Source organism: Bufo gargarizans, chromosome 5, assembly GCF_014858855.1.
Source record: "Bufo gargarizans isolate SCDJY-AF-19 chromosome 5, ASM1485885v1, whole genome shotgun sequence".
Classification (NCBI taxonomy): Eukaryota; Metazoa; Chordata; class Amphibia; order Anura; family Bufonidae; genus Bufo; species Bufo gargarizans.
This window is the reverse complement of record NC_058084.1, coordinates 226,261,488-226,283,034: the sequence shown is the minus strand read 5'-3', so window position 1 is coordinate 226,283,034 and position 21,547 is coordinate 226,261,488. Positions and strand designations below refer to the sequence as shown.

The 21,547-nt window shown below is 47.0% G+C and overlaps 1 protein-coding gene across 1 annotated transcript in view; it reads right to left on the bottom strand.

The window, feature by feature from the left end:
* Nucleotides 1-21,547, bottom strand: part of RECK (reversion inducing cysteine rich protein with kazal motifs) — an 801,790-nt gene that overhangs the window by 121,168 nt on the left and 659,075 nt on the right. The window contains exon 18 of the mRNA XM_044293464.1: nucleotides 4,596-4,806. Within this exon, the coding sequence (XP_044149399.1) occupies nucleotides 4,596-4,806 (211 nt within the window). The remainder of the gene's footprint in view (nucleotides 1-4,595; nucleotides 4,807-21,547) is intronic.

The following is a 21,547-nucleotide window of genomic DNA, read 5'->3' as shown; positions in this document are numbered from 1 at the left end:
TTATTAATGATCTAGTAGAAGGCAGATGACACTAATCTGTGTAAAGTAATTAACACGGAAGAGGACAGTATACTGCTACAAAGGGATCTGGATAGATTGGAGGCTTGGGCATATAAGTTGCAGATGAGGTTTAACACTGGCAAATGTAAGGTTATGCACATGGGAAGGAATAATGCAAGTCACCCGTACATACTAAATGGTAAAACACTGTGTAAGGCCTCATGCACACGACCGTTGTGTGCATCCTTGGCCGTTGTGCCGTCTTCCATTTTTTTTCGCGGACCCATTGACTTTCAATGGGTCCGTGGAAAAATCGGAAAATACACCGTTTTGCAGCCGAGACCGTGATCCGTGTATCCTGTCCGTCAAAAAAGTATGACCTGCCCTATTTTTTTGACGGACAACGGTTCACACCGGTTCAAGTCAATGGGTCCGTGAAAGAACACTGATGCACACAAGATTGGCATCCGTGTCCGTGATCCGTGGCCGTAGGTTACTTTCATACAGACGGATCCGAAGATCCGTCTGCATAAAAGCTTTTTCAGAGCTGAGTTCTGAACTCAGATCCGACAGTATATTCTAACACAGAGGCGTTCCCATGGTGATGGGGACGCTTCAGGTTAGAATATACTAAAAGAACTGTGTACATGACTGCCCCCTGCTGCCTGGCAGCACCCAATCTCATACAGGGGGCTGTGATCCATACAATTAACCCCTCAGGTGCTGCACCTGAAGGGGTTAATTGTGCGTATCATAGCCCCCTGTAAGAGATCCGGGGCTGCCAGGCCCCTCCCTCCCCAGTTTAAATTTCATTGGTGGCCAGTGCGGCCGCCCTCCCTCCCTCTATTGTAATAATAGCATTGGTGGCACAGTGTGCGGCCCCCCTCCCTCCCTCTATTGCATTAACATTGGTGGCAGTGTGGGCCCCCCTGTCCCCCCTTCCTCCCTCTATTGTTTTAATACATTGGTGGCAGTGTGCGCCCCCCCGCCCCCCCTTCCTCCCTCTATTGTTTTAATACATTGGCGGGCGGCAGTGTGCGCCCCCCCGACCCCCCATCCTCCCTCTATTGTTTTAATACATTGGTGGCAGTGTGCGGCCCCCCCTCTCCCCCCTCCCTGATCATTGGTGGAAGCGGAGTTCCGATAGTAGAAGCATTATACTTACCTGCTGGCTGCTGCGATGTCTGTGTCCGGCCAGGAGCTCCTCCTACTGGTAAGTGACAGGTCTGTGCGGCGCATTGCTGTCACTTACCAGTAGGAGGAGCTCCCGGCCGGACACAGACATCGCAGCAGCCAGCAGGTAAGTATGATGCTTCTACTATTGATAAGTAACCATGGCAATCAGGACTGCAGTAGGACTGCCACCAATGTATTAAAACAATAGAGGGAGGAAGGGGGGGCGGGGAGGGGGCGCACACTGCCACCAATTTATTCAAACAATAGAGGGAGGAAGGGGGGGGTGGGGGGGGCACACACTGCCACCAATGTATTAAAACAATAGAGAGAGGAAGGGGGGGCCGGGGGGGGGGGGGGGCTCACACTGCCACCAATGTTAATGCAATAGAGGGAGGGGGTGCTGCACACTGTGCCACCAATGCTATTATTACAATAGAGGGAGGGAGGGGGGGCGGGGGGGGGCCGCACTGGCCACCAATGATATTCAAACTGGGGAGGGGGGGTCTGCCCCCTGCTGCCTGGCAGCCCTGATCTCTTACAGGGGGCTGAGATCCGCACAATTAACCCCTTCAGGAGCGGCAACTGAGGGGTTAATTGTGCTGATCACGGCCCCCTGTAAGAGATCGGGTGCTGCCAGGCAGCAGGGGGCAGTCATGTACACAGTTTGTAGTATATTCTAACTAGAAGCGTCCCCATCACCATGGGAATGCCTCTGTGTTAGAATATACTGTCGGATATGAGTATTCACAATGTAACTCATATCCGACAGTATATTCTAACATAGAGGCGTTCCCATGGTGATGGGGACGCTTCAGGTTAAAATATACCATCGGATTGGAGAAAACTCCAATCCGATGGTATAAAAGGGACTCCAGACTTTACATTGAAAGTCAATGGGGACGAATCCGTTTGCAATTGCACCATATTGTGTCAACGTCAAACGGATCCGTCCCCATTGACTTGCATTGTAATTCAGGACGGATCCATTTGGCTCCGCACGGCCAGGCGGACACCAAAACGACTTTATTTTCATGTCCGTGGATCCTCCAAAAATCAAGGAAGACCCACGGATGAAAAAACTGTCACGGATCGCGGACCAACGGAACCCCGTTTTGCGGACAGTGAAAAAATACTGTCATGTGCATGAGGCCTAACACTGACATGGAAAAGGACCTAGGAATTTTAGTGAACAGCAAACTAAGCTGTAGAAACCAGTGTCAGGCAGCTGCTGCGAAGGCCAATAAGATAATGGGTTGCATTAAAAGGGACATGGATGCCCTTGATGAGAACATAGTCCTTCCACTTTACAAATCACTAGTCAAACCACACATGGTGTACTGTGTATAGTTCTGGGCTCCTGTGAACAAGGCAGACATAGCAGGCCTGGAGAGGCTTCAGAGGTAAACTAAAGTAATAACTGGAATAGGTGGGCTACAGTACCCTGAAAGATTATCAAAATTAGGGTTATTTACTTTAGAAAAAAGAGGACTGAGGGGAGATCTAATAACTAATGTATGTATAAATATCTCAGGGGTCAGTACAGAGATCTCTCCCATCATCTATTTATCCCCAGGACTGTGACGAGGGGACATCCTCTGCGTCTGGAGGAAAGAAGGTTTGTACACAAACATAGAAGAGGATTATTTACTGTAAGAGCAGGGAGACTATGGAAGTCTCTCTCTGAGGCACCCTGCACACGAACGTGCTGTGGCCCGCAAAATGGGTCAACGATCCGGCTGTTCTGCAAAAAGATAGGACATGTTCTATCTTTTTGCGGAACGGAAGTATGGGGTGAAACCCCACGGAAGCACTCCGTAGTGCTTCCGTAGGGTTCCATTCCGTGCTTCCGTTCTACAACATTCGACATCTCCGGATTTGCAGACCCATTCAAGTGAATGGGTCCACATCCGTGATGCGGAAATCCAACGGAATGGCACCCGTGTATTACAGATCCGCATATGCGGTCCGCAATACGGAAATGAGAAGCACACGTTCGTGTGCAGGGGGCCTGAGGAGGTGGTGATAGTGAGTTCACTAAAAGAGTTCAAGATGGGCCTGGATGTAGTGTAATAATATTACAGGCTATAGCTACTAGAGATAGGTCGCTGATCCAGGGAGTTATTCTGATTGACTGATTGGAGTCGGGAAGGAATTTTTTATCCCCCTAAAGTGAATTGAAAGTCAATGGAGGATGGATCCGTTTTCTATTGTGCCAGATTGTGTCATAGAAAATGGATCCATCCCCATCGACTTACATTGTGTGTCAGAACGGATCCGTTTGATTCAGTTTCGTCAGACGGACACCAAAACGCTGCAAGCAGCATTTTGGTGTCCGCCTCCAAAGCGGAATGGAGACGGAACGGAGGCAAACTGAGTCAAACTGATGCATTCTGAGCGGATTCTTTTCCATTTAGAATGCATTAGGGCAAAACGTATCAGTTTTGGACCGCTTGTGAAAGCCCTGAACGGCTCTCACAGGAGAGCCAAAAAGCCAGCGTGAAAGTAGCCTAAGGGTCCATTCACACGTCCGTAGTGTATTACGGATCTGCAAATTGCGGATCTGCAAACACCCGGCCGGCACCCCCCATAGAACTGCCTATTTTTGTCCGCAATTGCAGACAAAAATAGGACATGTTCTATTTTTTTCCAGAGCTGCGGCCCGGAAGTGCAGATGTGGAGAGCACATAGTGTGCTGTCCACATCCCGTTCTGCCCCATCGAGAATGAATGGGTCCGCGCCCGTTCCCGGTATTGCGGAATAGATGCGGACACATTTGCGGACGTGTGAATGGAGCCTAACATTGACACTGACTCCTGGCTATCGGAAGCTGAGGAGGACACTGACTCTTGGCTATCGGAGACCGAGGAGGTGTTCTCTGAGTGTGAAGCCATACCGGGGAACTAGGCAGTAGTATATATGAATCTTATTTGTAAAGTTTCCTGTTTTGTTATATTGTGTCACCTTTGAATGGATCCGCCCCCATTGATTTCCATTGTAACTCTGGATGGATCCGTTTGCCTCCGCATGGCTAGGCGGACACCCGAACGCTGCAAGCAGCGTTCGGGTGTCCGCCTGCTGAGCGGAGCGGAAGCCAAGCGGAGCCATACTGATGCATTCTGAGCGGATCTGCATCAGTCAGATCTCCATTTGTAGATCCGGCAGGTTCTTCCAGCACAGTGCTGTCTGCCAGATCGTCTACTTCACCACCGGATCCACATTGACTGCAGTGAGGTCTGGTGGTGATCAGGCAGAAACCTGGCATTTATGCTGGAAATCAGACCGATAACTGACAGACTCCATTGCAGTCACTGGGGATGGGGAAGTAGAGGATCCAGCAAGCTGCTCTGTTCTGAAATAACCTGCTGGGTCTACAAACGGAGATGTAAAAGAGGCCTTACACTTTTAGAACATATACTTACCAGGAGGTATGAATGCTTTACAGCCCACTTTAGGCTTGTTAGGGCACTTAATGGAGGCACAATGTGAATGAAAACTGTGTTCTGAGAATATCCCAACATCTTGACATCTGCCATAATAATCCACACCAACACGGTCGGAAAAAGCACTGCATACATTAGTATATGTTTCCCCATTGTGTCCACAGACTGGATCCATAGGCTTGCAGAAGGGCTAAAAATTTCAAAAACATTCCATAATTAGATAATATTTTACATACATCTAGTAATAACTGAGGCATCTGTATTATGAAATCAAAAGAAAAATATAAACAGTGGGCAGATTTATTAATACTTTCATTTAGAACTAGAGAAAGGCAGATGAGAAAGGCAGAAATTGAGAAAAATATATCACAATTGTGTCCACTGCATGATAAAGCTATTTTCACTCTCGTGTTTTGGCTTTCCGTTTGTGGGATCCGTCAAGGGGCTCTCACAAGCGGTCAAAAAAGGACCAGTTTTGCCCTAATGCATTTTGAATGGAAAAGGATCTGCTCTGATCAGTGTCCATTCCGTTCTGGAGGTGAACACCAAAACGCTACCTGCAGTGTTTTGCTGTCCGCTTGACAAAACGATCTGTCCTGGCACACAAAGTCAATGAGGACGGATCGGTTTTCTCTGACACAGTCTGGCACAATAGAAAACTGATCCGTCTCCAATTGAAGTTCATGACGTCTTGGCTACGTTACAGATAATACAAACCTATCCATTCATGACGGATGCATGCGGTTGTATTATTGTAACGGATCCGTTTTTGCAGATCCATGACGGATTCGCCCAAAACGCGAGCGTGAAAGTAGCCTTAATCTGGCACATGTTGCTAAACATGTTAGCCACCCTTAACTTTCTTACACCAGATCTTGGCTTAAGGTACTTAAGTATACCAGTATTCTGTAACAAATAAATGGTGCATACTGTTAATAAACCTGGCTCTTTTTAAGACTCCTTTTACCCACAAAACCTGCCTGTAAGCATTTAAATACTGTCCAATGAAGAACAAAACAATTAGGGATGAGTGGACCGCAGGATGTCCGGGTTCGAGAGGTTAAGCCGAACTTTGGAGCACTAAAATGGCTCTAAAAAAGTCATAGAAAGAGCTAGAGGGCTGCAAAAGACTTCAAAGTGGGCATAAGAGCAGTACAATTGCCCTGCAAACAAATGTGGATAGAGAAAAAACATCAAATACACAAAAAAAAAGCCCCCGTCCTCTTCCTCCGAACTGCACACTTAATTGGCATAACCTGGATGCTGTGTGAGATCTAGGACCTCATCATACTCCCATCATCTCCCACCCACTCTTCACACTTGCCCTCCTGGCTGGTCTGCATACAGCAGAAAGCCCCAGCAGTTAACAGCTGCTGCACGACTTGGGGCTTTGACTGCTTGGGCGATGTGAAAGGGGTTAAGGTGGAATACAGATGCCCATGGGCCGCTGGTGCCAACTCTGCGCTTTCAGCAGTGGACCAGTTGGAAGACAATGTGAAAGAACTCGAGGCACTCTCAGCCATCCAATCTACTTCCGCCTCTACTTGTTCTGGCCTCACCATTCTTAGAGCTATATTGGGGCCTACAAAATGTCGAAGAATGTCCTGACACCTGCGTGGACCAGAGGAAGGTGTTTCATTTGGGTGCCTAGCTGACACAGATCAACGACGTCCTCTCCCTGCAGAAGGAGCTCCACCACCAGCAACACCATGACCATGGCTATGTCCCCAGGTGATGCTCTCCTCATTTTGTTACAGTCACCCACAAAATTTGCTGAAAGACGAACAATTGTATATCCATTTCATGGATGCAAAAGAGGTGTTTAGCACAAATAAAAATAGGTGGGTCACAACAAATCAATTAACCGGCTGAATGACTATTATATATCCCTGTGACAGTGGCAAGTACAGTGTTTTTTCCACCAATAAAATAGGTAGGTCACACCGACCCAATTAACCGCTGAATAACTAATATATTTTCCTGTGACAGTGGCAAGTAAAAGTTTAAGCAAAAAAAAAAATTAAATATAGGTATGTCTCGCCAACACAATTAACCGACTTTTTAAAAATAATTAAAGCCTAAGACTCTACCTGCCTGCTGCAGCGTCCTGTCCATACACTAATTATAGCAGAATGGCGGCGCACCATGTGATCCAGCATTTATGCATGCCTGGTCACATGGTGCTCTGGCCAATCACAGCCATGCCAATACTAGTCATGATTGTGATGGCTTTCAAGTGTTCACAGCTTAAACACTCGTTGATTGGCTGTGCTGCAGCCTTTCAACAAGCGTTATTTAAAGTACGAACCTGGACACAGACTTTGGAGCCAAAATCTGAGTTTGGTTCACGGACACCAAAATGTCTGGTATGGTCCCAAACGTGGCGGTCCAGTTTCGCTCATCACTAAACATAATAAATTAGATCCATGCCATCTACTCTGCTTTTTAGTTACAAGTTAAGCATACTATAATATATACTAAAATCTAGAAGGAGATTTATCAAAACTGTTTTTTCCTATACTAGTTTTGATCTCATACATGCTGGAGTGACAGGCAGACTATTAATAAATTAGGCACATCTTTGGTACTACAAGCTATGAGCTGGCATAGACTTCCACCATCATTTATTCCAGTTTTTGTAATAAATTATAGTACATTTTCTGGACTGCAGGAGTCAACACACCCTTCTGCTAAGCCCTTCCCACACCCCTACCACTTTTTGGGAAAGCTCCAGAGGGGCAGTAAATGGCCAAAAGTTTTAAATTTTTGAGCAACTGATGTGTGCGCCAAAATCAGCGATCAGGCAATGATAAATCTCACCCAACAGAATTTTAGTTTGCCAAAGTTTAGTACCAATTTTAGGGTTAGTGTGGTTTGTATTTAAAAATGCAGCTTCCTCTGCGTACAGTATGTTGCTTAATCAAGACTTTCTCCATATGCTTTACAATAAAACTCAAACATTAAAAAAGCAAAGTGCAGGTTAAAAATGACACCACAAAATTATAACATGTCAGAATATTTTACACTGCAGAAGCTGACCAGCCCTTCTTACCGTGCTTTCCCAGCAATTTCCTATAGGAACCACCAGAACCAGAATACTTGAATGCCCATGTTATACTTAATAATGCTCACTTTACAGAAGACCAGAATGGCTTGATAGAAAGTTACATACAGTAAATAGACAATTTTTTAGCACTAGGGACACGATAGGGTGAGTCAGTCTATACTTCTGAGATACAGGGCTGGAACTGTTTACATATATACGGCATCTGCTGCATTGCACATAAGTATTTATTGGAGGTAAAATACAGAGTGGGCTCAGAATTTATGTGGAAACTGCCTTCCCCAAATTTATTGGGGAAAGAGGAAGCATTTAGCATAGGTTTCTGTCTAAAAGAGATCACCTTGCCATGGTGGACAGGCACAAATGATTTTGTCAAAAATTGATTTGCCAAGAATCTCACATTTATATAGTGCTAGTATATTTTCTATAGTGAGTATGACACCATTTTATATATTTTGTTATATATTTATATAGTTTGTTTCAGATTTTCAGTAACTAAAGTTTTTTCCTTTGGAAACATATACATATATCACGGTTTCTGATGAATTAGCACAATTGTCTGCTAAATTATCAGAATCCAAAAACAGAGATATTCAGAATAGTGAGATGATCAGGACTTTGAAAAGAGATTTGAATCAAGTCTCTAGAGAATTGTCAGGATGTCAACAATTAAAATCAGAATTATAAAAAGAATGCGAGAAGTTGTGTAATGACAATAAAAAGTTACAGAACAACAAGTCTGCCAGTAAAGTGAAAGTTAGACATTCAATATGGAGGTCAGAGGCAGAAAGTGAATATGGTGGCCCCTCTGAATAAGAACTAATGTCCCTGAGAGAACGTTCTATTCCGAAGTTAAAACCCATATCACCCACTAGGTCTTCTAAAAGTTTGTCACAGAAAGCCTATCAGCCTATGATTGATACCACCAAAGTGATTACGTTTCTAAAAGAAACTGTGGGTCAATTCACTAAAAAGGCATCCCCCCTCCATAATCAATCATGTAGAAACTTATGAAGAGGCAATGAAAACATTACATTTAGAACTTTACAAGCAGAATTTATTGCCTGGGTATTCGAGCCAAAGTACCAGTATTTTTTTCATTCCCTCAGAGATGTGGGTAAAGATACCTGGTCAGAGGTAGTGTTAGAGATTAAGGCTACATGCATATGATCATATGTGTTTTGCGGTCCGCAAAAAATAAAAAACAGATGACATCCATATGCCATCCGTTTTTTTTGCGGATCCATTGTAACAATGCTTAAAATGGACAAGAAAGGGACATATTCTATTTTATTTGCGGGGCTACGGAACGGACACTCTGCATTTTTTGCGGACCCATTGAAATACACACAAACGTTATTTGTTTCTGTGTCTGTTCAAATTTGAGAGCCCCAAAAGGAGTTCTGCTGACGTGGCTAAAAGCTCTAGGCCTTCCCATCCAAATAAAATTCAGCCTAAGCCAGAGGATAATAAGGGAGAGGGTGATTGAGCGGCACTCCTGGTTGTGGAAGGCGGTGCTCAGTGGTAAAGGTGCATATAATTAATATTGAAAAACCACGGCACTCTATAGCTGTATTTTGATTGCTTCTTTTATTTCATTTCATTGTATATTTTTAAATATTGTAAATATTTTTATATATCCATCCAAAAATAGTACGCCACTATATGGATAATAAGGGGCCTAGTGTTAGAGAAAGCCCATATAAAAAGAATCAGTTTAGAAATTAGCGGTTCCCTCCTGTCCAAAGACACCAGAGAAATTATTACACGAGATTCCAACGTGGGCTCATCAGATGGTTCTGGTAAATCTCAATCATTTCAATTTCAAATACCACATACAAAAGGTTATGGGAAAAAGAGAGTTAATTTATGTGATTGAATGGATCAAATCCAGAACCAGTTTGGAGTGATGATGCAACGAATGGAAGAATTGTCCAAGGCATTTTTTGTTAAGTCCTAAAATCCTTTTTTAGGAGCAGTTACTCCTGTAAAGTGTCCTCCCCAATTATAGATGGGGGGAAGAAGGTAAGTATGTCCAATGTTGCAAATGCTGAAGATTTAAGTGTATGTAATAATGGTGAAACTAAGATAAATGTTTTTCTCCATGAAAATAATTTAAACCATCTAAAGCCACATGGCAAGGGGGAGGGGCGACCTGTTTGTTCTATCTTACAGCCTACAAAGTCTTCAGCTGTGCTAAGAATCACATGCGATCCTGCTGTTTCTGTCTACCAGGAGATCCATCCATGCCTGCGACCCAAGTCTGGAATAACCATATGCACCACGGACACCACAAACACCCCACAGTTCAACAATACAAGGACTGCATCATTACATGATGCAGTAATACACCATCTACAATTACAGTGGGTAAGACCCCATTTTCTTGGTTCTTTAAAATACTGTGTTTAATGGTATCCTTAACTGGGTCTATATTGGCCCATGGTATTGGGGGAATACAGTTTATAGTAATTAGTTGCCCAAAGCAACCATATCACACCTTTCAAAGATTCTTTGCAAAATGAAACTATCAATCACATTGGTTGCTACAGGCAACTAAGCCAGTGTTTCTTTGCACCAGTTTTGATAAATTTCCCCCATTATTTATCCTCTGTTCTCATTTTAGCTGCAATATCATTGTACTGGCTCAGCAAATTGCCCCTCCTTGCATGAATGAATGTAGAGGGTGGAAATTACCCAGTTGGGAAATATGTTTCTATGATGAATTCATATAAATATGATCACTTGATGTTCCTGGCTCTCTTCTTCTTCTTTTGCCTCACCCCCTAAGTCACTTTTACCATCAGACCTTTCACTCTGAGTCAAAATATGAAACATGTATAGCTACGTGGCTGATCCTTTGACATTCCTATAATAGTTACCTATAGAATTGCACTTTAATTGTCAAATAATATTTGCCACATTTTGCAACTTTGCATCATGTATGTACCCACTGTTTTGTGTTCTTTATGTATATATATTTTTTCATTATGTGCATGTTATATACTGAAATAAAGAGTACATTAAAGAAAAAGGAAACAAAATGGTGCTAAACTGCAAGCAGGTCCATAGAATTCAAAGTGCTGGCAGAAACTGTGCTACAACCACGTCAAAAACTGTGCTACAACCAGACTACGTATATGTGGATCCAGAGCTTCTACATTTAGTGATCCAATTCTTGGCTAGATGTTCTACAGGCTAGCAGTTCATGGGGAGTGCCATCCTGGTACAGCTTCCTGTAACTGTCACAGCTTTTCATAATAGATATGGCTGGTGGCAGTTTAAGGATGGAACTGAGCATGTGCAATTGCCTCAGCAGGTGGATGTATACAGATGAACACCAGGTGGTGCCATTAAAATGAAGTATAAAAATATCTCAAAACTGGAACATTTTTATAACAAAAAGTTAAGTAACTTGTTTTTCATGCTGAAATATATTAAAACAACATTTAATGGTGGCACAGCCCCTTTAATTAATATGCCACCAGTGACAAGAAACAGTTGTTAGGGCCAGGAATAGTACATATCTTTCACAGCCCAATGGGTCCATGTTTTGTTTGGCAGCATTGATGCTGCACAACAGCAAGGAGGCCGGTTCCTATTGACACCTCAATGGTTGTTCTAGACTGGTTCCCATACCAAATGCTTACCCATCTAGTCCACATCCTCCTCATCTATCTTCCTCCCTCCCCATGCCCAAAATAAACATAGCGGAACATTGCTTCCATTCCACCCCCCTTTCGTTTGTGTAAAGTAAAGCATTCCACTTGCTGAGCCTCAGAGAGAAGCCAAACAATAAATCAGTTGCAAATGTATCAACCAGCAACTTTCCTGCTGAATGTTTTCCCACCAGTATTAACTGGGCAATGTGGTCAGCGAAAATGGCAGGTACTTCATGGATGTGCCACATTTGGGGGATATAAGACCAGCTCAATTCACAGCACATGTGATACATTATTATTATTTTTTTTTATAAAGCATTGCACCACAAATGTATGGCTTGCAGATAGGGCCATGTCCAAGAGAGCCTCTGCACATTTCAGTCATTCTTATGTGGCTAAAAAGGCCCTCTGGGACTTGCAGCGACAGAATGGTCTTTTATTATAATGTATGATCTGAGAGATTCCAACTCAATGCAATTCCACTTCCATATGCTGGAACATCTGTAAGAGCAGTGTAAAGTGGTCAATGATTACATTACTCACTAGACCACCACAGCAGGGAGCATGTGTTATTTTAAGCTGAAGTCAGGCACTGGCAGCTCATCAGGGACAAATGTTGCATACTCAGGCCCTTCAAAAAGGCCACCATATTTGTCAGTTGAAACAACAGCAGCATCAAATATGTCATCCCTCTGATAATTATAATAGAGCAAATGCTGATGCAACAAGGGATGGTGAAAGAACAGGCTCCGCATTTTGCTCATTGCCCTGTGGATGAAGTCTCATGGAGGATGAAGTGGAGGAGGATGAGGAGCTACAACTGGAGTAGAAGTTGGTGGTGCAGGGGTACAAGGAGTTTTCCAGACACAGCTAGGGGAAGAGGCTGATACTTGTTATGACAATCTGCTACTAATGATAACCCTGGCTGTGACCATCACATTTTTGGGGAGAAACCTGAAACAAATGGGTCTTTGGACATAGGAGACATAATTGTTGTTTTACAAAGATACACTCTTCACCCAGCTTGCCACAGCTTTTGCCAAGCAGACACAGCTGACTTTCCTCCCCTCATGTTGCTCCTGTTTTGAATAAAAAATTGAAATAGAAATGTTAAATCCTTCAGAAGTGACATGAAGATTTAGGTTATTTATCCATCATGGCAGGAGCACATTAAAACTTGCTGACATGTTTTGATATAAAGTGATCTAAGTCTTGGCATCTGAACAGTGAAAATGGTGTAATTGACAATTGTGGCCGCGGCCACGGTCAGTAAGGTGACAAGAAGGGGCCCTAACAGTGGCTGGTGTGTGCCTGGAGCCACGGGACGTGGGCCTGCCTAAAAGAGGGCCAAAAGACACCGGGTAGGGGAAGTGCTGTTGTTTAATGCATGTTAGAACATGTTTACAAAACCAAGGAATGGAATACCTGGTGGGTTTCAGTCAGCGGATCCGGAATGTACAGGGAAAAACAGGCAGATCTCCACCTACCCATGTGACGAATGACGTCACATGGGTAGGTGGAAGCTGCTGAGGCAGCTCCGATGCGGAATGAATGTCCCGATATAGTTTTGGGGTCCTCCCCCAACCCTGCGACCAGGGATCTGATGTGTGAGACGAACTGTGGCGTGGATAGGGGTTTCCCTTGGAATGGAAGCAAAGGAGACTCTGGATCTGGAGATGGCGTGGAATCCAGGAGACGTCGGAGTACCACCACCGGACACCAGGCGTTTTCGGACTCAAAGAAGCGGATCTGTATGGGAGGACCGGTTTGGGACATCTTGGTGGAAGGAAGGCTTAACACCAGATGATCCTGGCTCCAGGATAGCTGCTTCTTTTTCAGAAAGATCATCTTTTGGGAAGAAACTGAGAATTCTCCTGGATGTAGGAAGCCGTAGAAGCTTAGATACATTGCGGCCTTGATGACCAGACTAACGGAAGGGCCAAAAGGGTTGCCATCTAGGGTTGCTGACAGCTGCCTGAATAGTTCGCCGGAGACCGGCCGACGGGAAGGATTTGAGTCCTTACTGCTTTTCTCAATGCCCTTGAGTGTGGCCTTGACGGCTTGGGATGTGAAAGCCGAGCGAACCTCTGGATTCTGTAGGACTAAGAAATGTTGTGCCCCGGCTAGGTACAAACGGATGGTGTTGGGTGCCAGCTTGAGGTTGACATGGCAATGGGCCATGAAAGCCATGATGTAAGAAACGAAGGCTGTATCCTGTTGAGGATGGTCCCTGGAAAATTTTAGAAAGAGGTTCCAACCTGTGCTGTAATTGCGGGCCGTGTTGACAGAGAGGGATCGGTGCATGAGGTCCTTGGCGGTTGCCAGCAGAGACCTCAATCCAACATCAGGTTGCTGAAGCCGGGAATCCGGGCCCTGGTCTGGTCTGCTTCTGGACATACCTGAAAGAAGGTTTGAAAATTGAATCTGGATAAGGCATCGGCCGCCGTGTTGCTGACACCTGGAATATGGGAACATGAGAAATGGAAGTTATTGATCATGGCCAGCCAGACTAGTTTGCGCAAAAGGGACATGACCTTGGCAGACTTGGCACGGCCTTTGGAGATGATGTCCACCAGGTCCTGACTGTCAGAAATGAACATGACACTGGAATTAGCCCAGAGGTGACCCCAGACAGACGCGGCTGCCACGATGGGATAACATTCCAGAAACAGAGACGAACTGAGGGACTGAGGGTCAGAACTGACCTGAGGTGGCCATGGATCAGCTAACCACTGGGACCCGAAGATGGCAGCGAACCCCCGGGACGCCGCGGCATCGGAAAACACCCTGGCGGATGACTGGGTCCATGAGGGGACGAACAGGCTGACCCCGTTCCAGGCTGAAAGAAAGCTGTCCCACATGCGCAAGTCTGCCATGGCAGCCCTGTCCAAGTGGACAATGCTGCTGGGTTCGGAGGCTGCAGGAAGGAGCGAGAGCAGGCGGGAAATGAAGGCCCTGCCCTGGGGCATCACCCTCAAGGCAAAGTTCAGCCGACCCAGGATGGACAGTAGCTCGACCTTGGTCACCTGGGAAGAGGTGATGGCCCCTGCAACGACTTCCCGGATTTGGGACAGCTTTGCCTCTGGAAGCCTGGCCTCCATCCTGTCGGAGTCCAGGACAATACCCAGAAAGGTGATGGAAGTGACCGGCCCCGAGGTCTTCCCCTGCGATATTGGGATACGAAGGGCGGCAAAGAGCTCCAGGAGGGAGTGCAGCCCGGATGGCTGACATAGCGGAGGTTCTATGAGGAGAAAGTCGTCCAGGTAGTGGATGACCACTGGGGTGCTGCTGTGATGGATCAGGATCCAGTGTAGAGCCTGCGCCAGTTGGTCGAATAACCACGGGCTGCTTTTAGAGCCGAACGTCAACCGGTTGGCAAAATAGAACCTGCCCTCCCACTGAATACCATAGAACTGCCATAGGTGTGGGGCGATAGGCAGCAGTTTGAAGGCGTCCGCTATGTCAGTTTTAGACAACCAGGTGCCTTTCCCAGCGCTAAGGATGAGAGCAATGGCTGCGTCGATGGACGCATATGTCATGGCAAATTCTTCGGAAGGAATTAGTGAATTGATGCTGGGGATGACGGAATCATGGGGGGCTGAGAGATCGTAGATTAAACGTTTTTTATTTGAATCTTTTTTGGACACTACTCCTATGGGGCTGATCCGCCAGCGAGAAAAAGGAATCTAGTTGAAAGGGCCCAGGAGGAACCCTTTCTCAACCTCCGAGTTCAGGAGTTCCTGAACAGCGGCAGGATCTGACCTGGCTGACTGCAGATTGTCGCACTCCCAGTTGGAATAGGTGAGTGCCACCAACCCTGTGTCGAAGCCGAAGCAGAGGCCCGTGATCAGGAAGTCCATGAATCCCGGAACCGGATGTTCCCGTAACAGGATTGTAAATGTTACAATTACAGTCATAGGCGCTTGGACGCCTTTTTGGGACACGTGGACCTGGGGTGAGCCCTGAAGCAGATGGAGCAGATGTGCAGGGCCCTGCAACCGCTGAAGAGACAAGAACCGAAGTTGAAGTTGTTACATACTTGGCTGTTGCCAAGGTAAACAATGGGTCTGCCTAACTTATCAGTGGAGGAGGGGCTGCGGGAGACCCCGGAGGGGCCTGGGATGACCCTGTCTGGTTGGGCCATGGCAGTTTGAGGACACCACTCTGTGGAATGAAAAATCGACTGACAAGTCGAATAGGCGGGGGCCCGGAGACTGGCAAAATGCCGGCAGAACAACTCCATGTCCAGAGTAGCCCAGTTGACGGAGAACTGAAACTGGGTCAGCGCGGCGGCGGCCTTGGCTGAAAAGGAGCGGTGGTAATCATAAAAGGCCGTGCCGCCGTACTTGTGCCCAAGATCAGTAACCCTGTATAAATACGTGTCCAGCTCCTCCCGGCAGGCTGGGTAGGCGGAGTAGATCACATCTCTATACAGGCTAAAGGCCAAAACGAACTCAGGTACCGAGAGCTTGCGGTTGAGACGGGCATCCTTGGCCCGAAGGACCACCGAGATTTCCCCGCAGTCGAAGGTCTTATTGTCGGCGGCATCATGGGACGCAATCAGGATGGAAGCGAGATTCACGTCCTTGCCTGCCAAGATGTCCTTCCTGATGTTGTCCGGCACGAAATGTGCAGGAGCCACCACGGGAGCAGCCGGGGTCGTACCTGGAGCCGGTAGATGATACAGAGGGGGATCGGTGAGAGGGACCACCGCCTGGGATGACGCCGGTGTTCTAGATTCCAAGTCCACCACCCTGGTCCTGATGTCGGCAACAGATGAGACGAGCGAATCCATGGAGGCCTGTAACTGCACCAAGGACTGCTGGATGGATGGGGGTGGATCTTCTCTTTCAGGAGGACCGGGTTCGGTCATCAAAAGCCTGTATAACTCAGCCTTTCTGGCTGACGCTGGGTGCCTGATGCCCCTTCTGCTTAACTCTGCAACGAGCCTTGGTACGGTCCATCTTCGGAGGGATTCAGGGCCGCCTTGGCCAGAGACCGAAGTACCCGGGAGGGACAACGTGTCGTTGAAATCCGAGGCCTGAGACATGGCTCCGAAGATAGTAGAGACCTTACGCGAGACCTGGAATTACAGACAAAAATATGGCAGCTGGAGAGATCATGGGGACCGTGTACCGAGACTACTAAGGCCGTGAGCGAACGTATTCGAGAACGTACCTGAGAGCGTGGATTCAATACCCTTGCCTTACCGTCTGAGGATCGACGGGAGCGACCCGGCTGGCCCTGAGGACTGGAAAAGTTAGGAGCGACGTGAGAGAATTGCGGAGCGGGACCTGAAAACCAATGATGATGCGGACGGACACACCGCTGTGTCAGCTAACAATGGAAACAGAGAGACGTGGATGAAATGAAACCAAGAACAGAGGGGTATCTGGAGAGCCAGGAGGCGGAGTCGAAGACTGCGGCGAGAAGGAGGCCTGGACATTCCAGGATGAGTGGCGAGGAGCGACCTGAACGTTTCAGGTTGGGGACGTGAGCAGGGTTGCCTGGGTGCCGCAGGTTACGTAGGACCGGGAAGACACCTGACGTACCGGCTAACGACAGTAATGGTGGCTGCATGCAGTGGGCTAAAGAAACCAGGAACGAGACCCTGACGTTACAGGCAACAGTGGACGGGGGCGACACCTGAACGCTTCAGAGTACCTGGACAGAAAAGACACCTGAACGTCTCAGGCTAAGATGGACAGAGAAGACACCTGAACGCTTCAGGGCACCTGAACAGAGAAGACACCTGAACGTCTCAGGCTGAGATGGACAGAGAAGACACCTGAACGCTTCAGGGTACCTGGACAGAGAAGACACCTGAACGCCTCAGGCTAAGATGGACAGAGAAGACACCTGAACGCTTCAGGGCACCTGAACAGAGAAGACACCTGAACGTCTCACGCTGAGATGGACAGAGAAGACACCTGAACGCTTCAGGGTACCTGGACAGAGAAGACACCTGAACGTCTCAGGCTAAGATGGACAGAGAAGACACCTGAACGCCTCAGGGTACCTGGACAGAGAAGACACCTGAACGCTTCAGGGTACCTAGACAGAGAAGACACCTGAACTTCTCAGGCTAAGATGGACAGAGAAGACACCTGAACGCTTCAGGGTACCTGGACAGAGAAGACACCTGAATGCCTCAGGTTAAGCAGGATAGAAACATCCCCTGAATGCTTCCAGGGAGGCAACACGGGATGCTGGCAAGAGGAACTGCGGGGTGCAGCCCAGAATTACCTACCTGAAAACCCTCAAGCTTGAGAATTCCCACAAGTGGCCGGCAGGGACCTTCTGCAGAGCCTGTTGGAAAAAAAAATATTTTTTTTCTCTTTTTTTTTCTTTTTGGTAAGAACATAAAACCCCGCCCAATACCTAAACCTGACGTCAGGAAGTCGAGACAAGACACGACGGGGACCACGAACGCTACTGGCACCTGGGAAAGGAACACAAATGTGAGAATTTTGACTGAGTGAGGGGCATGCTGGGTCCAGGAAAAGTAGGGCCATGTATCCAGGTGTGAGCCCCGGAGGATGGGAGCAGCAAGGGCCGGAACCCCCGCGAGGCCAGGCTGGAAGGCCGCAGGACTGCAGGATGGTGCATGGCTGGCAGGAGCGTGAGAGGGCCTGGAGGGCCATGGGTCCGAACCTGGGTGAGTGTAGAGGCGGGGGAGCCTGCGCCACGGACCGACCTGGCAGGTGCGGGTGGCAAGGTGGTGGGACACAGGAGCCGGGTTCGAGGGAACTGGATGGAGCTGGGTGAGACATAATGGAATGAGGACTGGCATCCCACGGATGTTTGGGGACCTGGTATCTGGGGGCACAGACAGCTCTGCGGACAGTGATGCCAGCACAATGCAGGGGTCATGCATGTTCAAGAAGGATTGTGTGAAGAGCTGGGCCCGGTGGGTGGGAGCCACATGTGACCCCGTTTCACCCAGACTGGTGAAAACGTGGCAGGGACATGGCTCCTGCCACCAGCAGCACTGATCGGGAGCCCAGCTGTGCAGGGAGCGGGGGAGGCATGGGCGGCCGTGATGTGTGGCTCTGCTGTGGGTGAGGGACGGAGATGGCAAGCGGTACTCCTCCTCTGCCCCCCCCCCCCTCCCAGCGGCCAGCGCGCAGTGCTGCAGACGGCAGCTGGGACCGGGAGCCGGCTGCGCATGCGCGCGACCTCTCGCGAGAGGACGGACGCGTCTGACTGGAGGAGAGGCCCGGTCGGCGGTGGAGGGAGCTCGCGGGTGCAGGGAATCAGGAGGTGGTGAGGGGGAGCAGACCAGCGGGCGGACGGACCGGAGAGACGAGGTGCACGCCGGGAGGCGTGAGGCAATGCTTACCCGGGGGGCGTGCTTACCGGAAGTGACGGGAGTCACCGGAAGTACCAGTAGGCGGGCGCGGTGAGGTGAACTGGTCGAGGGGGTTTAAGAAGGGGACCTCCCACAATTACAGGCTGCACGCAGCCTTAACTATTAATCAGTAATAAATTGATTGTACTGTGTGACAGACTACTAAGACTCTAGACATAAGCAAATCTTTTCAGATTAGGTTTGGTTCTGGCTCGCCGAATGCTTAAAGTTTGGTTTGGACCCAAATTGATTCTATCTGAACCAAAGTGGCTCCAATTGACCTGGAAATAGGTATATTACACCCCATAGTCTCTAGTCTTTTTAAGAAAAGATGTTATATCTTTTCATTATTTTTTTATATACATTTTTCCTTTTTCTCTCCCCCCACTGCAAGCTCTTGAATGCAATGACAGTGACAGTAAATCATGTCAGAGTGACACTGACTTACATAACTATAGGTAAATGTTTGACAGCGCTAGCGAACAGAATGTTTAAAAAATAAAATAAAAACACACCGCTCTGTCACAAGTGCTATTTTTCATATTCCAGGTAGTAGTGGTAGTAGTAGTGGCAGATGCATAGCATAAATAGTGGTGGCAGTAGGGGACTAGCAGCGAAGAGTAGCAACTGTGGTCCACAGCAGCAGCCATATTGTACATGTTTCCAGGCAGGCACATAGCAACAGTGGCAAGACATGCCACCATCAGCAAGGCCAGATCTATTCATCAGTTTTAGCCGGAGGAGTGTGAATATATTCCTGAATCCAGTCTTGGTTTGTTTTGGCAAAGGTGATGTTTTGGACACTGGTAGAAGACAACTTGGTCCCATGTGCTCAAAACCCTGTTTGAGATTACACTGGAGGCTGGGACAGAGCATACTGGGCTAGTTTGGGCCACTGTTCCAGTCTTCCTACCCAGAAATACATGCAACACGCCCATCTACCTGGGGCTTCTGAGAAGAGTACGTTTGTAGCTAGTTCCTACACTGCCCTGAATATTGGAGGCTTAAGTAAGTCCAAAGTGAGGCAGTATATTTAGTGATAGGGACCCATCTGCGAAAGCCACCTTGACGCCTGGTAGATGGGCCCGACACGTATGTGCGCTAAGAGCTTACATTACTCATTTATAATCGGTATTGTACCACTTTTATCTAGAATGACCCCAATTTCTTAGCTCTATTGTTTGTATATATAACGGTGTGCAGCCATTTTTTATTTTTCAAAAAATCCATGGTGTCAGAAAACAGGTATGTGCTGGATAAAGTCCGGAGTCCTGGTAGAACTGAATCTGGGTGTTGAAGCGGGTATCTAATCCTGTCATGTATGATACTGTCTGTTGGACCATATATGTAAGACCTTCACACATGATATTGTCCACTGAACTGTGTATGTAAGCAACTCATGCAGGGTACTGTTTGCTGGGCTGTGTATCTAAGCCTATCATGTGTAATACTGTCCTCTGAGCTATGTATCTAAACCAATACAGGGTACTGTTTGCTGGGCTGTGTATCTAAACCTCTCATGCAGGATACTGTTCACTGGGCTATATATCTAAAGCTCTCATGTGTGATACTTTTCGCTGAGCTATGTATTTAAGCCTCTCATGCGTAATACTGTCTGCCAAGCTGTGTATCTAAGCCTTTCATCTGTGAAACTGACTACTAAGATGTGTATCTAATTCTCTCATTTGTGATACTGTCCCCGAGAACTAATGCATACTCTGTGAATATAAGGCTGATTTCACTTACTGTAACTGTGGAAGTGCTCAGTGATTCTCAGTGCAGTGGTAGTATACTGCAGTGTTTCCCAACCAGTGTGCCTCCAGCTGTTGCAAAACTACAACTCCCAGCATGCCTGGACAGCCTTTGGCTGTGCGGGCATGCTGGGAGTTGTAGTTTTGCAACAGCTGTAGGCACACTGGTTGGGAAACACTGGTATACTGTATATATACCAGACCATTCTCCTGCAGTCCACAGTATGTACACCACACTCTACTGCAACAGAATTGACCATTGTATATAATGTACACAGCTAGAGAATTTAGCAGTGTATATATTGTATACTGCTAGAGAATGGCCCAGTGTATATACAGTATATACAGCTAAAGGATGGACCGGTGTATATACTGAACACTGCTAAAGAATGGGCTGTTGTATATACTGAATGCAGCTAGAGAATGGCCCGGTGTATATACTGTATACGGTTAGAGAATGTACTGGTGTATACACTGTATTCTGCTAAAGAATAGACCGGTGTGTATGTAGTGTATACTGCTAGAGGATGGACCAGTGTATACTGCTAGATGATAGACCAGTGTATACAGCTAGAGAATGTACTGGTGTATATATTGTATACTGCTAGAGAATGGACTGATGTATATACTGAACAATGCTAAAGGATGGACCAGTGTATATACTGAGTACTGCTAGAGCATGGATACATTATATATTCACCGGTCCATCCTCTTGCAGTATACAGTATACTGGTACAGAATGGACTGATGTATACATTGTATACTGCTAGAGAATGGACTGGTGTATATGATGTATACTGCTAGAGAATGTACCAGTGTATATACAGTGAGAATTGACCGGCGTGTATATATATATATATATATATATATATATATTGTATACTGCTACAGAATGGACCGGTGTAGATATAGGGGGGACATTTATGAAGACTGGCGATTTAGACACCAGTATTCATCTCTCCTGCGCTGGTGCTGGACCGCCTAAGTTATGTAGGGGCTCCCCTTGCTGGGATAGATTTAGACCAGGCATGCTCAACCTGCGGCCCTCCAGCTGTTGTAAAACTACAACTCCCACAATGCCCTGCTGTAGTCTGATAGCTGTA